The 18,556-nt window shown below is 44.2% G+C and overlaps 1 protein-coding gene across 2 annotated transcripts in view; it reads left to right on the top strand.

The window, feature by feature from the left end:
• RRP7A (ribosomal RNA processing 7 homolog A) overlaps nucleotides 1–18,556 on the top strand; it is a 62,610-nt gene that overhangs the window by 6,222 nt on the left and 37,832 nt on the right. For both annotated transcript variants that reach the window (XM_040408286.1, XM_040408287.1), the window contains exon 4: nucleotides 9,054–9,177. In XM_040408286.1, coding sequence (XP_040264220.1) covers nucleotides 9,054–9,177 — 124 coding nt within the window. The remainder of the gene's footprint in view (nucleotides 1–9,053; nucleotides 9,178–18,556) is intronic.

The following is an 18,556-nucleotide window of genomic DNA, read 5'->3' as shown; positions in this document are numbered from 1 at the left end:
CTGCAAAAGTGTCACACGTGGTATCGCCGTACTCAGAAGAAGTAGGGCAATGTGTTTTGGGGAAAATGGGAAAAGTTGACTTTTAGAGATGTTTATCTCACCCAGCATGGGTATATGTAAAAAGACATCCCAAAACACATTTCCCTACTTCTCCTGAGTAGGGCGAGGCCACATGTGTGACACTTTTTTGCAGCCTAGGTGCCCAAAGGGGCCCAAATTCTAAAGAGCACTTTTAGGATTTCACAGGGCATTTTTTAGGCATTTGGATTCCAGACTTATTCTCACGCTTTAGGTCCCCTAAAATGCCAGGGCAGTATAAATACCCTACAAGTGACCCCATTTTGGAAAGAAGACACCCCAAGGTATTTCGTGATGGGCATAGTGAGTTCATGGACGTTTTTTTTATTTTTTTGTCACAAGTTAGTGGAATATGAGACTTTGTAAGAAAAAAAAATATATAAAATCATCATTTTCCGCTAACTTGTGACAAAAAATAAAAACTTCTATGAACTCACTATGCCTATCATCGAATACCTTGGGGTGTCTACTTTCTGAAATGGGGTCATTTGTGGGGTGTTTTTACTGTCTGGGCATTGTAGAACCTCAGGAAACATGACAGGTGCTCAGAAAGTCAGAGCTGCTTCAAAATGCGGAAATTCACATTTTTGTACCATAGTTTGTAAACGCTATAACTTTTGCGCAAACCAATAAATATACACTTATAGCATTTTATTTATCAAGGATATGTAGAACAATAAATTTAGAGAAAAATTTATATAGAAATGTCGTTTTTTTTTTAAATAATTACAACAGAAAGTGAAAGTCGGTCTATTTCGATTAATAACAAAAAAAAGTAAAAATGTCAGCAGCAATGAAATGCCACCAAATGAAAGCTCTATTAGTGAGAAGAAAAGGAGGTAAAATTCATTTGGGTGGTAAGTTGTATGACCGCGCAATAAACCGTGAAAGTAGTGTAGTGCAGAATTGTAAAAAGTGGTCTGGTCATTAAGGGTGTTTAAGCTAGGGGAGCTGAGGTGATTAACCCCTTAGGGACGCATGACGTACCGGTACGGCATGTTTCCCGAGTCCTTAAGGAACGCGATCGTGGCGGGGGTTCATCGGAATAGGATGACCGCTGAAATCATTCCCAGACCCTCCCGTATCGGCGATCGCCGCAAACCGCAGGTCAATTCAGACCTGCGGTTTGCAGCTTTACCTGCAGTTGCGGTGCCATCGGGTCCCCATGCGGCTGTAGGGGGGACCCGATGGCATGGAAGGCATCGCGATGTCTAAGGAAGGCATCGCGCTGCCTTCCAGTGAAGAGCCTGTGAGATCCAGCCCCCTGGATCTCACAGGCCCCAGAAGCTGTATGAGTAATACACACAGTATTACTCATAAAGCCAATGCATTCCAATACAGAAGTATTGGAATGCATTGTAAAGGAATATACCCCCCAAAGTTCAAGTCCCAAATTGGGACAAAAAATAAAGTTTTCCCTCCAAAAAAATTTAGTTTCAAGTAAAAATAAACAAAAACGTCATTTTCCCCAAATAAAGATAAAAAAAAAATTGGTAAAAAAATAGGGGGGGGGGGTATACATATTAGGTATCGCCGCGTCCGTATCGACCGGCTCTATAAACATATCACATGACCTAACCCCTCAGATGAACACCGTAAAAAATTTAAAGTAAAAACTGTGCTAAATAAACCATTTTTTGTCACCTTAATCACAAAAAGTGTAATGGCAAGCGATCAAAACGTCACACGCACCCCAAAATAGTGGCAATAAAACCGTCATCTCTTCCCGGAAAAATCATACCCTACCAAAGGTAATCGCCCAAAAACTGAAAAAATTATGGCTCTCAGACTATGGAAACACTAAAACATGATTTTTTTTTTTTTGCTTCAAAAATGAAATCTTTGTGTAAAACTTAAATTAAAAAAAATTATGGATATTAGGTATCGCCGCATCCGTGACAACCTGGTCTATAAAAATATCACATGATCTAACCTGTCAGATGAATGTTGTAAATAACAAAAAATAAAAACTGTGCCAAAACAGCTATTTCTTGTTATCTTGCCTCACAAAAAGTGTAATATAGAGCAACCAAAAATCATATGTACCCATAACTAGTACCAACAATACTGCCACCCTATCCCGTAGTTTCTAAAATGGGGCCACTTTTTGGGAGTTTCTACTCTAGGGTTGCATCAGGGGGGCTTCAAATGGGACATGGTGTCCAAAAAAACAGTCCAGCAAAACCTGCCTTCTAAAAACCGTATGGCATTCCTTTCCTTCTGCGTCCTGCTGTGTGCCCGTACAGTAGTTCACGACCACATATGGGGTGTTTCTGTAAACTACAGAATCGGTGCCATAAATATTGAGTTTGGTTTGGCTGTTAACCCTAAATATTAAAATGGAAAATCTGCCAAAAAAGTAAATTTTGAAATTGTATCTCTATTTTCCATTAATTCTTGTGGAACACCTAAAGGGTTAACAAAATTTGTCAAATCAGTTTTGAATACCTTGAGGGGTGTAGTTTATAGAATGGGGTTGTCATTTTTGGGTGGTTTCTATTATGTAAGCCACGCAAAGTGACTTCAGACCTGAACTGGTCCCTAAAAATTGGGTTTTTGAAAATTTCTGGAAAATTTCAAGATTTACTTCTAAGCCTTGTAACATCCCCATTTTTTTTTTTACTTCATTTTATCAGTGTCATGAAGTACAATATGTGACGAAAAAACAGTCTCAGAATGGCCTGGATTAGTCGCCCAGGGATCTCCCTGCACTTACTATTATTCCTGGGTGCTGCTCCGTTCGCCCGCTGTGCCCCCATTACTGTCTCCTGCTCTGTATGCTAAATACTACTATCGGAGCAATGGGCAGGTTCAGCTTCTCTCCTGGGCGTTCCTTCTCCCTGTGACGTTCTGCGCTGCGATTGGACAGCGCTACAGCCAGGGAGAAGGAACGCCCAGGAGAGAAGCTGATGTCTCCTGTCCATTGCTCCGATAGTAGTAAGTAGCATATGGAGCTGGAGACGGTAATGGGGGCACAGCGGGCAAACGGAGCGGCACCCAGGAATAATAGTAAGTGCTGGGAGATCCCTGGGCGCCGCTCTATGAAGCCTGCTCATGAAAGGTCGTCTTTAACTTTTAATACAGGAGGCAGGTGTCGGCAGCAGAATCGCATGGTCGGCACCCTGCCTCTGACAGGGAGCTGCGATCAGCGTCAGTTAACCCCTCAGGTGCGGCACCTGATGGGTTAACTGCCGCTTATCTGCTGCCAGTGCCCGCCTCCTGTATTAAAGGTTAATTATCATTGGTGGCGCAGTGCAGCTGCCCCCTCAACCCCCCCAGTATTAAAATCATTGGTGGCAGTGGCCACAGGGTCGGGTCCCCTCCCCCTCATTTGTGGCAGCTTCCGATCGGAGCCCCAGCAGTGTAATCCTGGGGCTCCAATCGGTTACCATGGCAGCCAGGACGATACTGAAGCCCTGGCTGCCATGGTAATCTCCCTGCTGCTGTGTACTATGCACAGGGCAGCAGGGAGAGTGTGAGATCCTGTTCACCCTAATAGAGATCTATTAGGGTGAATAGGACAAGGGATCAAAATATCCCAGGTTCTAGCCCCTGAGGGCTAGGGTAAAAAAAAAACACCAAGTATCTGACACCTCCTCCCCTGCTGCACTCTCTTATAGTGGATTTCAATTCACTCACACCCCCCGCCCCGGCTGCAAACATGGTGGAGGAGTTGGTCTTCTCCTATCAGACACCTGCTCCTACAGCCCAATTCCACTGCCACCCTCCATTACGCTCACCTCATTTGAAGTACACTCTGTTCGCATCTACTCTCCCTCTAACCTTCAAGTAGCCGTCATTTACCGCCCTCCAGGCCCAGCCACCATCTTTCTTGACCACTTTAACACCTGGCTACTACACTTTCTTTCTGCCGACATCCCCACTATCATCATGGGTGACTTCAACATCCCTATTGACACCTGCCACTCGGCCGCCTCTAAACTCCTATCGCTCTCTTCCTCCTTCGGCCTATCACAGTGGTCTTCAGCTCCCACCCACAGAGATGGTCACACTCTGGATCTGATCTTTACCCGCCTCTGCTCCCTATCTAACCTTTCTAATTCGCCTCTCCCCCTATCCGACCACAACCTACTCACCTTCTCTTCACTGGTCTCTTCTGCTGCTCCCCCGGTCCACACACTAGCACACCCCCGCAGGAACCTTAAACATCTCGACTTTTGCTTGCTTTCTGACTCTCTTCTCTCACTCTCTACCATATGTTCCCTCCAAGACCCAGAAGCTGCTACCACCCTATATAACAACACAATAAGTACAGCTCTGGACACTGTTGCCCCCCTCACACACAACAAAACCCGAAAAATCAACAGACAACCCTGGCACACCAACCTGACCAAAAAACTCAGACAGGCTTCCAGGGCTGCTGAGCGGCAATGGAAGAAATCCCATTCTAAAGATCATTTCACCGCATACAAGCAATCCCCCCTCATATTTAAATCCTCACTCGCTGATGCAAAACAGGCCTACTTCACATCTCTCATATCTTCCCTGTCACACAGCCCTAAACAACTTTTTAGCACTTTTAACTCCCTTCTCCGTCCCCCAGCGCCCCCACCCTCTCCTCTCTTCTCAGCTGAGGAATTTGCCAAATACTTCAAACAAAAGATAGTCAACATCAGGGAAAGCTTCACTACACAGTCCCCACAGACCCTCTACACAACTGCTCGGTCCTCTTCTCCCAAAACCTGCTTCTCCACCATTACAGAAGAAAAACTCTCCACTCTACTCTCCAAATCTCATCTGACCACCTGTGCACTTGACCCAATCCCATCCCACCTCATCCCTAACCTCACCACAGTGTTTATCCCAACCCTAACTCCTCTCTTCAACCTATCACTAAACTCTGGTGTCTTCCCCTCTGCTTTTAAACATGCTACCATTACACCCATCCTCAAAAAGCCTTCACTTGACCCATCTTCCTTGTCCAGTTATCGCCCCATATCACTTCTTCCGTATGCCTCAAAGCTACTTGAACAACATGTCCATTCAGAACTGTCCTCCCACCTCTCCTCCTGCTCCCTCTTTGACCGCCTACAATCTGGCTTCCGACCCCACCACTCGACCGAGACTGCCCTTACCAAAGTCACCAATGAACTACTGACAGCCAAAACCAAGAAACAATACTCTGTCCTCCTTCTCCTTGACCTGTCCTCTGCCTTTGACACTGTTGACCACTCCATTCTGTTGCAAACTCTCTCATCTCTTGGCATCACCGACCTGGCCCTCTTCTGGATCACATCATACCTCACAGACCGGACGTTTAGCGTCTCCCACTCTCGCACCACCTCCTCGTCTCATTCCCTCTCTGTTGGTGTCCCGCAAGGCTCTGTCCTAGGACCCCTGCTCTTCTCTATCTACACTTTTGGCCTGGGACAGCTCATAGAGTCCCATGGCTTTCAGTATCACTCCTACGCTGACGACACACAAATCTACCTCTCTGGTCCAGACATCACCACCTTACTATCACGAATCCCACAATGTCTATCTTCTATATCATCCTTCTTCGCCTCTCGCTTTCTAAAACTTAACATGGATAAGACAGAATTTATAATCTTTCCCCCATCTTGTTCAACCCCCTCAACAGACCTATCTATCATGATCAATGGCTGCACACTCTCCCCGGTAAACAAAGTCCGCTGCCTTGGAGTGACCTTTGATTCTGCACTTTCCTTCCGACCGCAAATCCAAGCTCTTTCCACCACCTGCCGCCTCCAACTCAAAAACATCTCCCGCATCCGTGCTTTCCTTAACTTTGAATCTGCGAAAATTCTTGTACATGCCCTCATTATCTCCCGCCTAGACTACTGCAACATTCTCCTCTGTGGCCTTCCATCTAGCACTCTCGCACCCCTCCAATCTATCCTCAACTCTTCTGCCCGACTAATCCACCTCTCACCCTATTACTCCTCTGCCTCTCCCCTCTGCCAATCCCTTCACTGGCTCCCCATTGCCCAGCGAATTCACTTCAAAGTACTAACAAATACATACAAGGCCGTCCATAACCTGTCCCCTCCCTACATCTCTGAGCTACTTTCCCGATACATCCCCACACGCACTCTCCGATCCTCACAAGACCTCCTTCTCTCCTCTCCTCTTATCACCTCTTCCCACAATCGACTCCAAGATTTCTCCCGTGCATCCCCCATACTCTGGAACTCGCTACCCCAACATATCAGACTCTCACCTACATTGGAATCCTTCAAAAGAAACCTGAAAACCCACCTCTTCAGACAAGCCTACAACCAGTGACCCTGCTGCCTCTATACCGCCATGACCAACTTAACTCGCACCTACTGTGTCCTTCTCCCATACCATGTAGATTGTAAGCCCTCACGGGCAGGGCCCTCTCTCCTTCTGTACCAGTTTGTAACTTGTCTTGTTTATGATTAGTGCAATTGTCTGTATTATGTATGTGCACCGCTTATCATATGTACAGCGCTATGGAATGAATGGCGCTTTAATAATAATAAATCGCCCCCTTTCCCAATTTTACATATAAAATATATAAACAATAAATAAATATATCACATATCGTCACGTCCGAAAAGTCCAAACTATTAAAATATTTTAAAAAAATCTATGCGGTGAACGCCATAACAGAGAAAAATAAATAAATGCGCCATTCGCCATTTTTTAAAATGCGGAATGCACGTGGCTTTTTGGGTGGTTTATTTTTTCGCATGGTATCAAGTATCGCAATACTTTTTTATGGTATCGAAATCGAATAAATTTGGTATCGCAACTACTCTACATCTGTATAAACGTCATGTACTGTAAGAGCTGTATGTTTTATGCTAAAAGAGAGTATTGGATCCCTCCCTACACATATTAATACAGTCATGTGAATAAAGCATTTTTTGAGTCTGTGACCTGGGATCTCAATAACTGTAAGATTAAAGGGGGCCACAGAGCACTGTTAAAGGGGTTGTCCCACAAAAAATATTCTACAGTTTTTAAACCAGCACCTGGATCTGAATACTTTTGTAATTTCATGTAATTAAAAATTTTTACAAAGCCACTGAGTTATTTAAAGGGTTTCTGTCACCCCGCAAAACTCTTTTTTTTTTTTTTTTGGATAGTTAGATTCCTCATAGTGCGATATAGGAGAATATAATGCACTTACTTACTTTCATGCGGCCGATTCTTTATAAAACAAACTTTTATAATATGTAAATGAGGGCTCTACCAGCAAGTAGGGCGTCTACTTGCTGGTAGCTGCTGCAGAAATCCGCCCCCTCGCCGTGTTGATTGACAGGGCCAGCCGGGATCTCCTCCTCCGGCTGGCCCTGTCAGTAATTCAAAAATCGCGCGCCTCGCGTCATTCGGCGCAGGCGCTCTGAGATGAGGAGGCTCGTCTCCTCAGCACTCCCTCAGTGCGCCTGCGCCGATGACATCACCGAAAGAGAAGACGTCATCGGCGCAGGCGCACTGAGGGAGTGCTGAGGAGACGAGCCTCCTCATCTCAGAGCGCCTGCGCCGAATGACGCGAGGCGCGCGATTTTTGAATTACTGACAGGGCCGGCCGGAGGAGGAGATCACGGCTGGCCCTGTCAATCAACACGGCGAGGGGGCGGATTTCTGCAGCAGCTACCAGCAAGTAGACGCCCTACTTGCTGGTAGAGCCCTCATTTACATATTATAAAAGTTCGTTTTATAAAGAATCGGCCGCATGAAAGTAAGTGCATTATATTCTCCTATATCGCACTATGAGGAATCTAACTATCCAAAAAAAATAAAAAAGTTTTGCGGGGTGACAGAAACCCTTTAATAAAATGTATCTCTACAGCGCCACCTGCTGTTTTTTTTTTATCTCTTTGACCTTCTCACTGAGAAGGCCGCACATGCTCAGTTTCATCCTTCAACTGCCTCCTGAGCTGTGATAGGGAGAGCTGAGACACGCCCCCTTAGCTGCAGCAGAAAAGACATGCCTCCTGAGCTTCCAGCTTGATATAAATCTAGTAGAGCAATGAATGGTGAGATCTCTGGATCCATGTAAGGTACAGGGCTGGTTCTAGCTTTGTTGGAAAGAGATTGTCATTTACTATATGATGTTTTCATTTTTTACATTAGTCATGGGATAACTCCTTTAACCTTTAGCTTAAAGAGGACCTTTCATGGGTTTGTAGTAAGTGAGATAAATTTCTGTACCCCTGCTGATGCTAGCACCCTGCCTGTTTTTTTTTAAAATGGCGCCCCTGGTTGTGACGCTCTGCTCTGCGATTGGACAGCGCTACAGCCAGGGGAGAAGGAGACGCCCACAGAGAAAGACTGCGTCTCCTCCCCATTGCTCCGATGCTCAGTATTAGGATACTGACCGCGAAATTCACGGGGGGCCATAACAGGGCGCAGGAGCGCTATTTTAAAAATACAGGCAGGGTGGCATCATCAGCGGGGTAGAGATATTTATCTCAATTACTACAAACCCATGAAAGGTCCTCTTTAAAGGGATTGGCCATTTTCCCCTCTGTGAATAGCACTGCATAGGAAACTGCTCAGTACCGCACACAGCGTTATCCAGTGGGAGTAGTATAGGAGTTCTGAACATAGATGAGCACCAGCTCTATTTCCGGAACTCCCACAGAGGTGCGTGAAGAGGTGGCTGTACATGCATTGGGCACTTCTGTGGAAGTTCTGGAAATGGCCAAGCTCGCTTGCTCAGCTATTTTTGGAACTTCCATAAAAGTGAATGGAGAGCATGCTGCGCATGCGCAGTGCGCCCTTGTTCACTTTCAGAACCCTGTTCTATAGATGGGTTTGGGTCCCACCTCTTGGATTCGCACCTATCTGACTGGTGGCATATGCTAGCAATATTCCACCAGTGTCTCAGATGAGACAACCCCAATAATATTTAGTTCTAGTCTAAATGATGAGTAACTTGCTTTATTGTACATTTTTGATTTTAGAATATCATTTTGTTTTTGGTAATGTCAGTAATTACAACCTGTTATATTTTACAGGGTTTCAGAGTGGCCTATGTTGTGTTCAAAAAGGCCTCTGGAATTCAAAAATTCAAGTCCAATAAAGTCTGGACACCATCGGTGATATCAAAAAGAGGCGATTTTGTAAAAGCTGGAATTCACAGTGAGTTTCTATCTTCATTCACATTTCAATATTTAACATCTTTATCCATCTTTCTCCTGACATCTGATGTGGGGGAAAGTCTGGACACCACCATACACATTAGATGGTTTTTTTTTTTTTTTTTTTTTTAATCAGATAAATTTTTATTATTTTGTAAAAATAAACCATTTTACAAAATTCTTGTGTCATATATTATGTTCAACACAGTGCAAAAATACTCATTGTACAAAACAGGATAGTCAATAAACAGGATCCTTAACATAAAGATCCAACAACCAAATCCCCCCCCGCCCCCCCCCCACTGTGAGACCTTGTTGTGAGTAGATAAGCATAAACATGTGTAAGACCTATTTGTTTTAGTAACAGACCACGACATCACCTATGCACTATAAAGCTTCAGCACACTAAGCTTAAACAAACACAATCAACCCCATCTCTCCCCTCCCGGGCTAGCCCGAGAAGATCCTCAGACTAGAAAGCCATGTACTACAAACTCCAGATCTGTCAATCCAGGGGCCCCAAACGGTATCAAATTTCATCATGCAATTACACTTCATGTATACTCCTCTTTCCAATCTTATGACTGTATTCATTCTGGTAATGAATGCCGATATGCTTGGGGGAAGCGGCTGTATCCATTTAGCAGCTAGGGCCTGATATAAGATTCTGTTGATTCCGATTGTAACATTTGGTGACAAGTTATCCGAATCTAACATACCAAGCAAGACCCAGGATCCAGTTTATAATTAGCGCTATAAATTTTGTTTAATAAATTGATTATCTCTGTCCAATAGCCCTGTAGTGCACTGCAATTCCACAGCATATGGAGCAATCTGGCCCCTTCTTCCCCACATTTTGGACACTTGGAGTCAGATCTATATCCCACCTTCCTTAAGAAGATTGGAGTTCTATATACCCTGTGTATCATATAGCGTTGAGACAGTCTAGCCCAGGGGTGTCAAACTTAAATTCATCAGGGGCCGCATCAGCAGTTTGGTCACCCTCAAAGGGCCGGTTGTATCTGTAGGACTATGTGTCCACTCTTTATTATCATAAATTATTGTCACTGCATTCAATTATTACTGTTTTTTGTAATAATGTAAGTAATAACTAGCTCTGAAAGCAGAAACCTAGTCAGAATAATGGCAAGTAGATATTCAAATGTACAATTTATTGAAAAATGATTTTTGGTAACAGACAGTAATTTATTATTTTTTTTTTACACATACAAATATTGCCAAACTTTTTTTTTTAAACTTTTCTGACTAGATGGCTGACATCGTTTTCCTGAGGTCAGTCCATCGATGTCTGGCGTTAGGTCCTAACGCCAGACATCGATGGACTGACCTCAGGAAAACGCGGTTAGGTCTTGTGCTGTAGCAATCCGCAAAACAGCATGGAGGTTATCATCAGTGATGCGTGATCTGAGCTTGGTTTTATGGTCCCTATACCACTGTAAAGTGACATGGAAGTGGTCAGTATATCCAAAATTTACCGCTCCACCTGCCATGGTATGTAACCATTGCAGTGCTGTGAAGGGCAGGTGCAGACCAACGCAGAGCCCACTCACATTTTAGTAGCAGATGATGCAAGTCAGAAAAGGAGGGTCACACATCACTGATATTGTCCACAAGACACTTTTTATTGGAGACTGCTCAGACCAAATACCATGTTCTTCTGTCTGAGCAGTCTCCAATAAAGTTTTCTTGCGGATGATACTAGCAGTGTGCAACCTTCCTACTGGAATTATATTCTCAAATTAATTATAATCAGACTTTTAAGCAGAATAATAAGCAGACCCCCCTCCCCCCCCCACATACATCATATGTACTTACAGTACAGGAGAGAAGGGTTCAGGCAGCCGTTGGATCTGTCACATACAGGATGGCATGCGCTCAATATAAAAACAAGTGGAGGTTTCCTGAATGCATGTAAAGTGGAGGTTTCCTGTGTAGAACGGCCGGCGCCGCTACAGGGCAGACGTTCTCTGGCTTGTAGGCTGCCGTGCATGCGCTGAAGAGGCGGCTTTCTTGTGTCAAAAAAAAAAAAAGCGAGAATAAAAGGTGAAGGCTGGTGGCCGGCGGCGGCTGCGCGGGCCACATGACTAGGTCTGGCGGGCCGGATTCGGCCCGCGGGCCTTGTGTTTGACACCCGTGGTCTAGCCGCTTCGCTAGGGGATAGGGTAGGAATCTGTGCAAGGACTTCTTCCCATTGGTTGTCTGAGATGGGGCCCACATCCCTCTCCCACTTCAACTTAACTTTGAGCGAATATTTTTTCAGCTGCTCATATAGCAAAGTATTATAAGCATCCGAAATAGCTCCTTTTACAGGACCTGGTTCTATCAGTTTTTTAAGCATGAGATGTGATATAGATTGTAGGAGGCGTACTTTATCCTGCGAACTGATAGCGTGCCTAAAATGAAGGTATTTATAGAAATGGGTAGACACTAGGCCATATTCAGTGCAAAGTTGTGCAAATCGTTTTAGGATACCTTGTGAATATAAAACGTGTGCAAGATGAGGGGGCACACACACACACGGGAAACACTGGATGGTTAGGTGAATATGATTTAATATTCTAAAAACAAACCCCTAAAATATACATAAAACATATACTGTAACAACCTATAAATTTACATATATGTCAATACTGATGGCAAAATCATATAAGCGCTGGCGTGAACACTGCTGTGGGTATTGTGAAATCACAAACAGTCCATACAGGCAATATCCCAATTCAAATGGTAGTGCGTACACCCTCCAGTATGTAGATTCGTATATGCGCAGGCGTGCAAACTACTGTAGGTGTGGTAAAGTCACATATAGTCCATACACGCAATAGGGAAATAACCGCACAGTATGTTCCAATAGCTATGGTGGTGTTGGATATCCAGAGAACACACCAGTGGTTCTATGGACTATGTCCAATTAACACACTGACGTCCAATGTTCATAGGTCAGTGGAGCGCAGTTGGATAAACTTCCCAGTTACTTACAGTATCCAGCCGCTTGCGCTCACCCGGTCTCTCCCCTCCTTGCTGCCTGGCCGCAGCGCTGATTTCCCAGGTGGCCGTACCTGGCCGACTGTGGCGTCCCACGTGACCTGGTGATCTGGGGTTCCGGGCGGACGCTTCGATGACGTCACTGCTATGCGGCGGCAATTTCAAATTCGGAAGTGAATCTCATGCGCTTACAGCTTGGTATCCAGTTTCTTTAATCTTTAGCTTGAATCCACGCTCACTCTGTAATGCCAGACGCGTTTCAGGGTCTTACACCCCTTCCTCAGTGGCCACCGAGTGAGTGGATTCTCACTCCTTTTTAAATGGTATTGACCCTCCCACAATTGTGCTTTTTTTCAGCTTGTTCCAATATGTGGAGTGGATTTGGTTGCTATTTGCATCACTTTTGCAATTTATACTTAAAACATAAAACATAATTAAAAAGACATGGTAATAAATATTGTTCCCCACATAGTAACTACAATGTTAAAACATTAAAACAATGTGCTCAGAGTGGAGCTGCAAGGTCAGGGATACATTTCGTGGAAAAAACGCATCAAAACCGCAGCCATGTGAACTGCGTTTTACATGCGGTTTTTATAATCCAATGTTCTATAGGGCAAAGTGATCCCTCCCAAGGGACTTGGACCAAAACCGCATTAATATATTTCAATCTTATCTGTGGCTATATGATTTGTTGATTTGTTCCTCAAAATTCATGTGTTGATGGGGTAATTGATAGTTGTGTAAGAGGAGCCGTCCCGTGGGGAGGGGAATCAAGATCAAGAAAGGTTTAGAAACACACTCCCTATCGAAACATTTTAAAATTCAACACAATTGTGACCCAACTGGCTTAAAATTCACTGCCATAGAGAGGGTCAAAAAAATGTGGAGAGGAGGCAACCATATTGCACACATGTCACGACAGGAATCCCGCAGAATCTTCGAGTATGATACTATTATACCGAAGGGTCTAAATGCTGAGATGGAGGTTTTCGGTTTCCTGTGATTGCGGGGGGCTGTCCGGTGGGGATGAGATATCGCAGTTTGATCAATAATTTGACACCGTGATTCCCCTCCCCACGGGACGGCTCCTCTTACACAACTATCAATTACCCCATCAACACATGAATTTTGAGTAACAAATCAACAAATCATATAGCCACAGATAAGATTGAAATATATTGATGCGGTTTTGGTCCAAGTCCCTTGGGAGGGATCACTTTGCCCTATAGAACATTGGATTATAAAAACCGCATGTAAAACGCAGTTCACATGGCTGCGGTTTTGATGCGTTTTTTCCACGAAATGTATCCCTGACCTTGCAGCTCCACTCTGAGCACATTGTTTTAATGTTTTAACATTGTAGTTACTATGTGGGGAACAATATTTATTACCATGTCTTTTTAATTATGTTTTATGTTTTAAGTATAAATTGCAAAAGTGATGCAAATAGCAACCAAATCCACTCCACATATTGGAACAAGCTGAAAAAAAGCACAATTGTGGGAGGGTCAATACCATTTAAAAGGAGTGAGAATCCACTCACTCGGTGGCCACTGAGGAAGGGGTGTAAGACCCTGAAACGCGTCTGGCATTACAGAGTGAGCGTGGATTCAAGCTAAAGATTAAAGAAACTGGATACCAAGCTGTAAGCGCATGAGATTCACTTCCGAATTTGAAATTGCCGCCGCATAGCAGTGACGTCATCGAAGCGTCCGCCCGGAACCCCAGATCACCAGGTCACGTGGGACGCCACAGTCGGCCAGGTACGGCCACCTGGGAAATCAGCGCTGCGGCCAGGCAGCAAGGAGGGGAGAGACCGGGTGAGCGCAAGCGGCTGGATACTGTAAGTAACTGGGAAGTTTATCCAACTGCGCTCCACTGACCTATGAACATTGGACGTCAGTGTGTTAATTGGACATAGTCCATAGAACCACTGGTGTGTTCTCTGGATATCCAACACCACCATAGCTATTGGAACATACTGTGCGGTTATTTCCCTATTGCGTGTATGGACTATATGTGACTTTACCACACCTACAGTAGTTTGCACGCCTGCGCATATACGAATCTACATACTGGAGGGTGTACGCACTACCATTTGAATTGGGATATTGCCTGTATGGACTGTTTGTGATTTCACAATACCCACAGCAGTGTTCACGCCAGCGCTTATATGATTTTGCCATCAGTATTGACATATATGTAAATTTATAGGTTGTTACAGTATATGTTTTATGTATATTTTAGGGGTTTGTTTTTAGAATATTAAATCATATTCACCTAACCATCCAGTGTTTCCCGTGTGTGTGTGCCCCCTCATCTTGCACACGTTTTACTTTTCTCTCAGGTCCTGAGGGTAGGACCAGAGGGTGAGCACCTATCCATACGTGATAGGGATGAGCCGCTGTATTTCATATACGACCTTGTGAATATAGTTGACCTAAATTCCATAGTCCTTTACGTTCCCAATCAGAAAATCTCTGCAGTTTGGACAATTCTATTAAATGAGGGTTATTCCAAACAGGAGACAGGTCCAATAGTTCCTGAACACCCAGAATTTCCCTAACCTTTCCCCAGACCCTCCTCATTAATCCTACTACTGGGAGAGGTTTAAAAGAGTCAGGTAAATCTTTCTCCATAATCGAAATAAGCTGGCAGCCCCCAGATGCCCACTTCACCAATTCTCCACATCTTCCCATCTCTCTCAGGGACCCCCAGCCCTTAAGGTGTTGCAACTGAGCTGCTAAGAAATATAGAAAGGGGTTAGGTAACGCCAGTCCCCCCCCCCCCCCCCCCCCCCTCTTCTTTACCACGCTGTAATGTGTCATATCGGATTCTACTATTTTTATTTTTCCATAACAAGCATCTAAATATTCTCTGTAACCTATAATAATAATGCATGGGAATCCATACTGGTGAGTTATGCAATATGTAGAGCAATTGCGGCATCCATATCATCTTAAGAAGATTACCTCTACCTATCATTGACAATGGAAGCTTATGCCAGGTGGCCGCTTTCTGTTTAAATCTATCCATTAGTGGTATTAGGTTATTCGCTATATAAGATCGGGGCTGTATGGAAATAGTGACTCCAAGATATTTAAAGGAGGAGACCCTTTCAGGTTAACATGATCTAAGCAAAGAGATTCCGGAAGAGGGGACAGCGGAAGAATAACTGACTTATTCCAATAGATTAATAAACCAGACTGTTTTCCAAAGTCTGAGATTAACGATATAATAGGATCTATTGAGGATGTCGGATCACCCACATATAATAACATATCGTCCGCATATAGCGAGACTCTTTCCTCCACCGTTTTACCCAATTAATGTATCCAGGGCCGAATCCTAGGTTTGCCATAACCGCCCATAAGTATTCCCATTCAACACTATCAAAGGCCTTTGCAGCGTCTGAGACCACTGCAGGGCATCCCACATCCCATTCTGTTCCCCTCATCTGAATATTGAGGAACAGACGCCTAAGGTTTAATGACGTGGATTTTCCTGGCATAAACCCGCACTGATCTTGATGTATAATGTGGGAGAGAACATCCAGGAGCCGATTAGCAAGTACCTTGGCCAACACTTTTAGATCTGCTGTTAAGAGTGAGATGGGTCTATATGAATTAGGGCTGCAGCTAACGATTATTTGAATAATCGATTAGTTGACGATAATTTCATCGATTAATCGGGGAAAAAACACCAAAATAACAAAGGGGTTTATATGATTTTACTTAAATTATGTTCAAAGGCCATATTAAAACAAATTGTGAATGGCGCTGTTATGGGGGATCTGTGGATGGCACTGTTATGGGGAGAGGGATCTGTGGATGGCACTATATAGCATCTTATGCTATATGTGTCATCCACAGATCTCCCCCATAGCAGTGTCATACACAGATCCCCTCCATAACAGTGCCATAAACAGATCCCCTCCATAACAGTGCCATCCACAGATCCCACTCCCCATAACAGCCCCGATCCCGCCGCTCACAGCAGTATTCCTTAACTGGCAGTAACTTTTACTTTAAATCGCTGCATCTTCTTTTACCTTACAATGAAGCTCCAGTAACAGGCAGAGCGGGCGGCGGCGTACCGTCACTTACTCACGTGACGCGCCTGCTCCGCCAACTTTATGAATGTAGCAGGCGGAGCCTGCGCGTCACGTGAGTAAGTGACGTTACGCCGCTGCCCACTCTGCCTGTTACTGGAGCTTCATTGTAAGGTAATAAGGCATAGCCAAAAAAAATCACAGAAAAAACTAAGATAAAAACATCCTGCACGGTATGATATACAGCAGGCATAGCCAAAAAAATCACAGAAAAAACGAAGATAAAAACATCCTGCACGGTATGATATACAAATGTGCGGATGTCCCTGGCCATATTATTGAAGGAAACCACAGAAATAAGATAATAATGCACTTAGTAAAGTAGATGCAAGCACATCGAAGCCCGCCTACCAAGCGCCAAGGTGGTCTCAGGTCAGGCGGGTCCTACGCTAAACCTACCTAAGCCATTGGGCTTCTATGCTCCTGAACATAGAAGCCTAATGGCTTAGGTAGGTTTAGCGTAGGACCCGCCTGACCTGAGACCACCTTGGCGCTTGGTAGGCGGGCTTCGATGTGTTTTGATAAAAATATATTGACTAGGTGTCTCAGATATTATCATATCAGAGTGAGGACTTTGTCCATATATAATGCTTGCATCTACTTTACTAAGTGCATTATTATCTTATTTCTGTGGTTTTCTCCCGCAGGCATAGCAACGAATCGGCCGATTATTCGATAACGGGATTCGTTGACAACGAATCCAGTTATCGAATATTATCGATAACGTCGATTAATCGTTGCAGCCCTAATATGAATCCACCATATTGGGATCCTTATCTGGTTTAGGGATCACCACCACCAATGCTTCTCTCATAGAGCTAGGTAAAATACCTGTCCTATAAGATTCATTAAACAGCTGTAGGAGATGCGGGAGCAAAACTTCTTGATGTTTTTTGTAGAATTCCCCAGGCAGACCATCTCCCCCAGGTGCTTTTCCGTTAGGAAGCGACTGCACCGCCAATACCATCTCTTCCAATTGAATGTCCCCATCAAGTAATAACCTCTGATCATCAGACAGGCTGGGCATCTGGATATTATGCAGGTATTGCTCTCTGTCACTACAGTCAATCCCTAGTCTGGACTTACAGACTTCTGCATAGTGTTCATGGAATATGTTCATTATGTTATCATCTCCCGATACCTGTACGGCCATTTTATTAGTGATTCCCAATACACGAGGGGCCAGATTGGGTTTTAATAATAGTAGCTAGTAGGTGGCCCGTACATTACTTTACTTTTCCATAAAATAATGTTGAGTCTTAAAAAGTTTGTCCCCAGCTCTACTAATCAAATGTTCCTTCAGTAGATCTTGCGCCTCCGTCCAGTGTGAGGAATTTTCTAGGGAGGGGTCAGATGTATTTAGCTTCCGTAGTCTGAACTCTATCCAGCAGTTCTGTCATAAGTGCCCTGCTTTTAGTTTTATGGGTACTAATCAGTTTAATGTATATCCCTCTAATATAAGCTTTCATTGTATCCCAGATAATGGAGTGACTAGCTGAACCTTCATTATTGGTAAAAAAGTCAGTCAGAGCAGCAGTATCAACTAACTGGATCCAAAAAGGGTTTAGTCGCCATGGTTGTCTCGGACCCAGTAGCTCTCTCCCTAAATCCAGTACTACCAATAACGGGGAGTGGTCAGAAATACTACGGGGTAAGTACCTAACATCCTGGACCTTATCTAATACTCCCTTAGATCCCACAGCGAGATCTATCCTAGAAACAGAACTATGTGATGACGAGTAGCAGAGTATTGCTTCACACCGGGATTTCTGGACCTCAACAAATCATACAAGTCTATTTCAGCGAGCGTCTTGGCTAATGAGGATAGAGAAGGGCCAGAGGCCCCACTATCAGATTGGAATTTATCTAGGGATTTATCCAAGAACATATTAAAATCACCAATTATGAGAACTGGCAGATCTGGAAATTTGGAAGTGAAGGATAATACTTTTTCTCATACATTCCATTGGGGGACACAGACCATGGGTATAGCTTAGAGGTATTAGTAGGAGGTACACTATGCAAATGAAGAGCTCCTCCTCCTCGGGCTATACCCCCCGGCTCCAGCAGGAGAAACTCAGTCTTTGCTTAGTGTCCGGTGAAGGAGGTTGACACGATCACTATCTCTACTCCGGTTTGTTATTTTCTTTCTAGATGGGGACACAGGTCAGCATAGCGCTTTCCTGGTCCCCAGTCTTTGGGACGCTGCCTGGCTGCCTCCATTGCCCCAAAGAAGACAAGTGGATCCGGGCTCGACCTGCAG

The sequence above is a fragment of the Bufo bufo genome, chromosome 9 (assembly GCF_905171765.1).
Source record: "Bufo bufo chromosome 9, aBufBuf1.1, whole genome shotgun sequence".
In the NCBI taxonomy this organism is placed as follows: Eukaryota; Metazoa; Chordata; class Amphibia; order Anura; family Bufonidae; genus Bufo; species Bufo bufo.
Note: the sequence above shows the minus strand (reverse complement) of the source record. Positions and strands in the feature narration are given on the sequence as shown.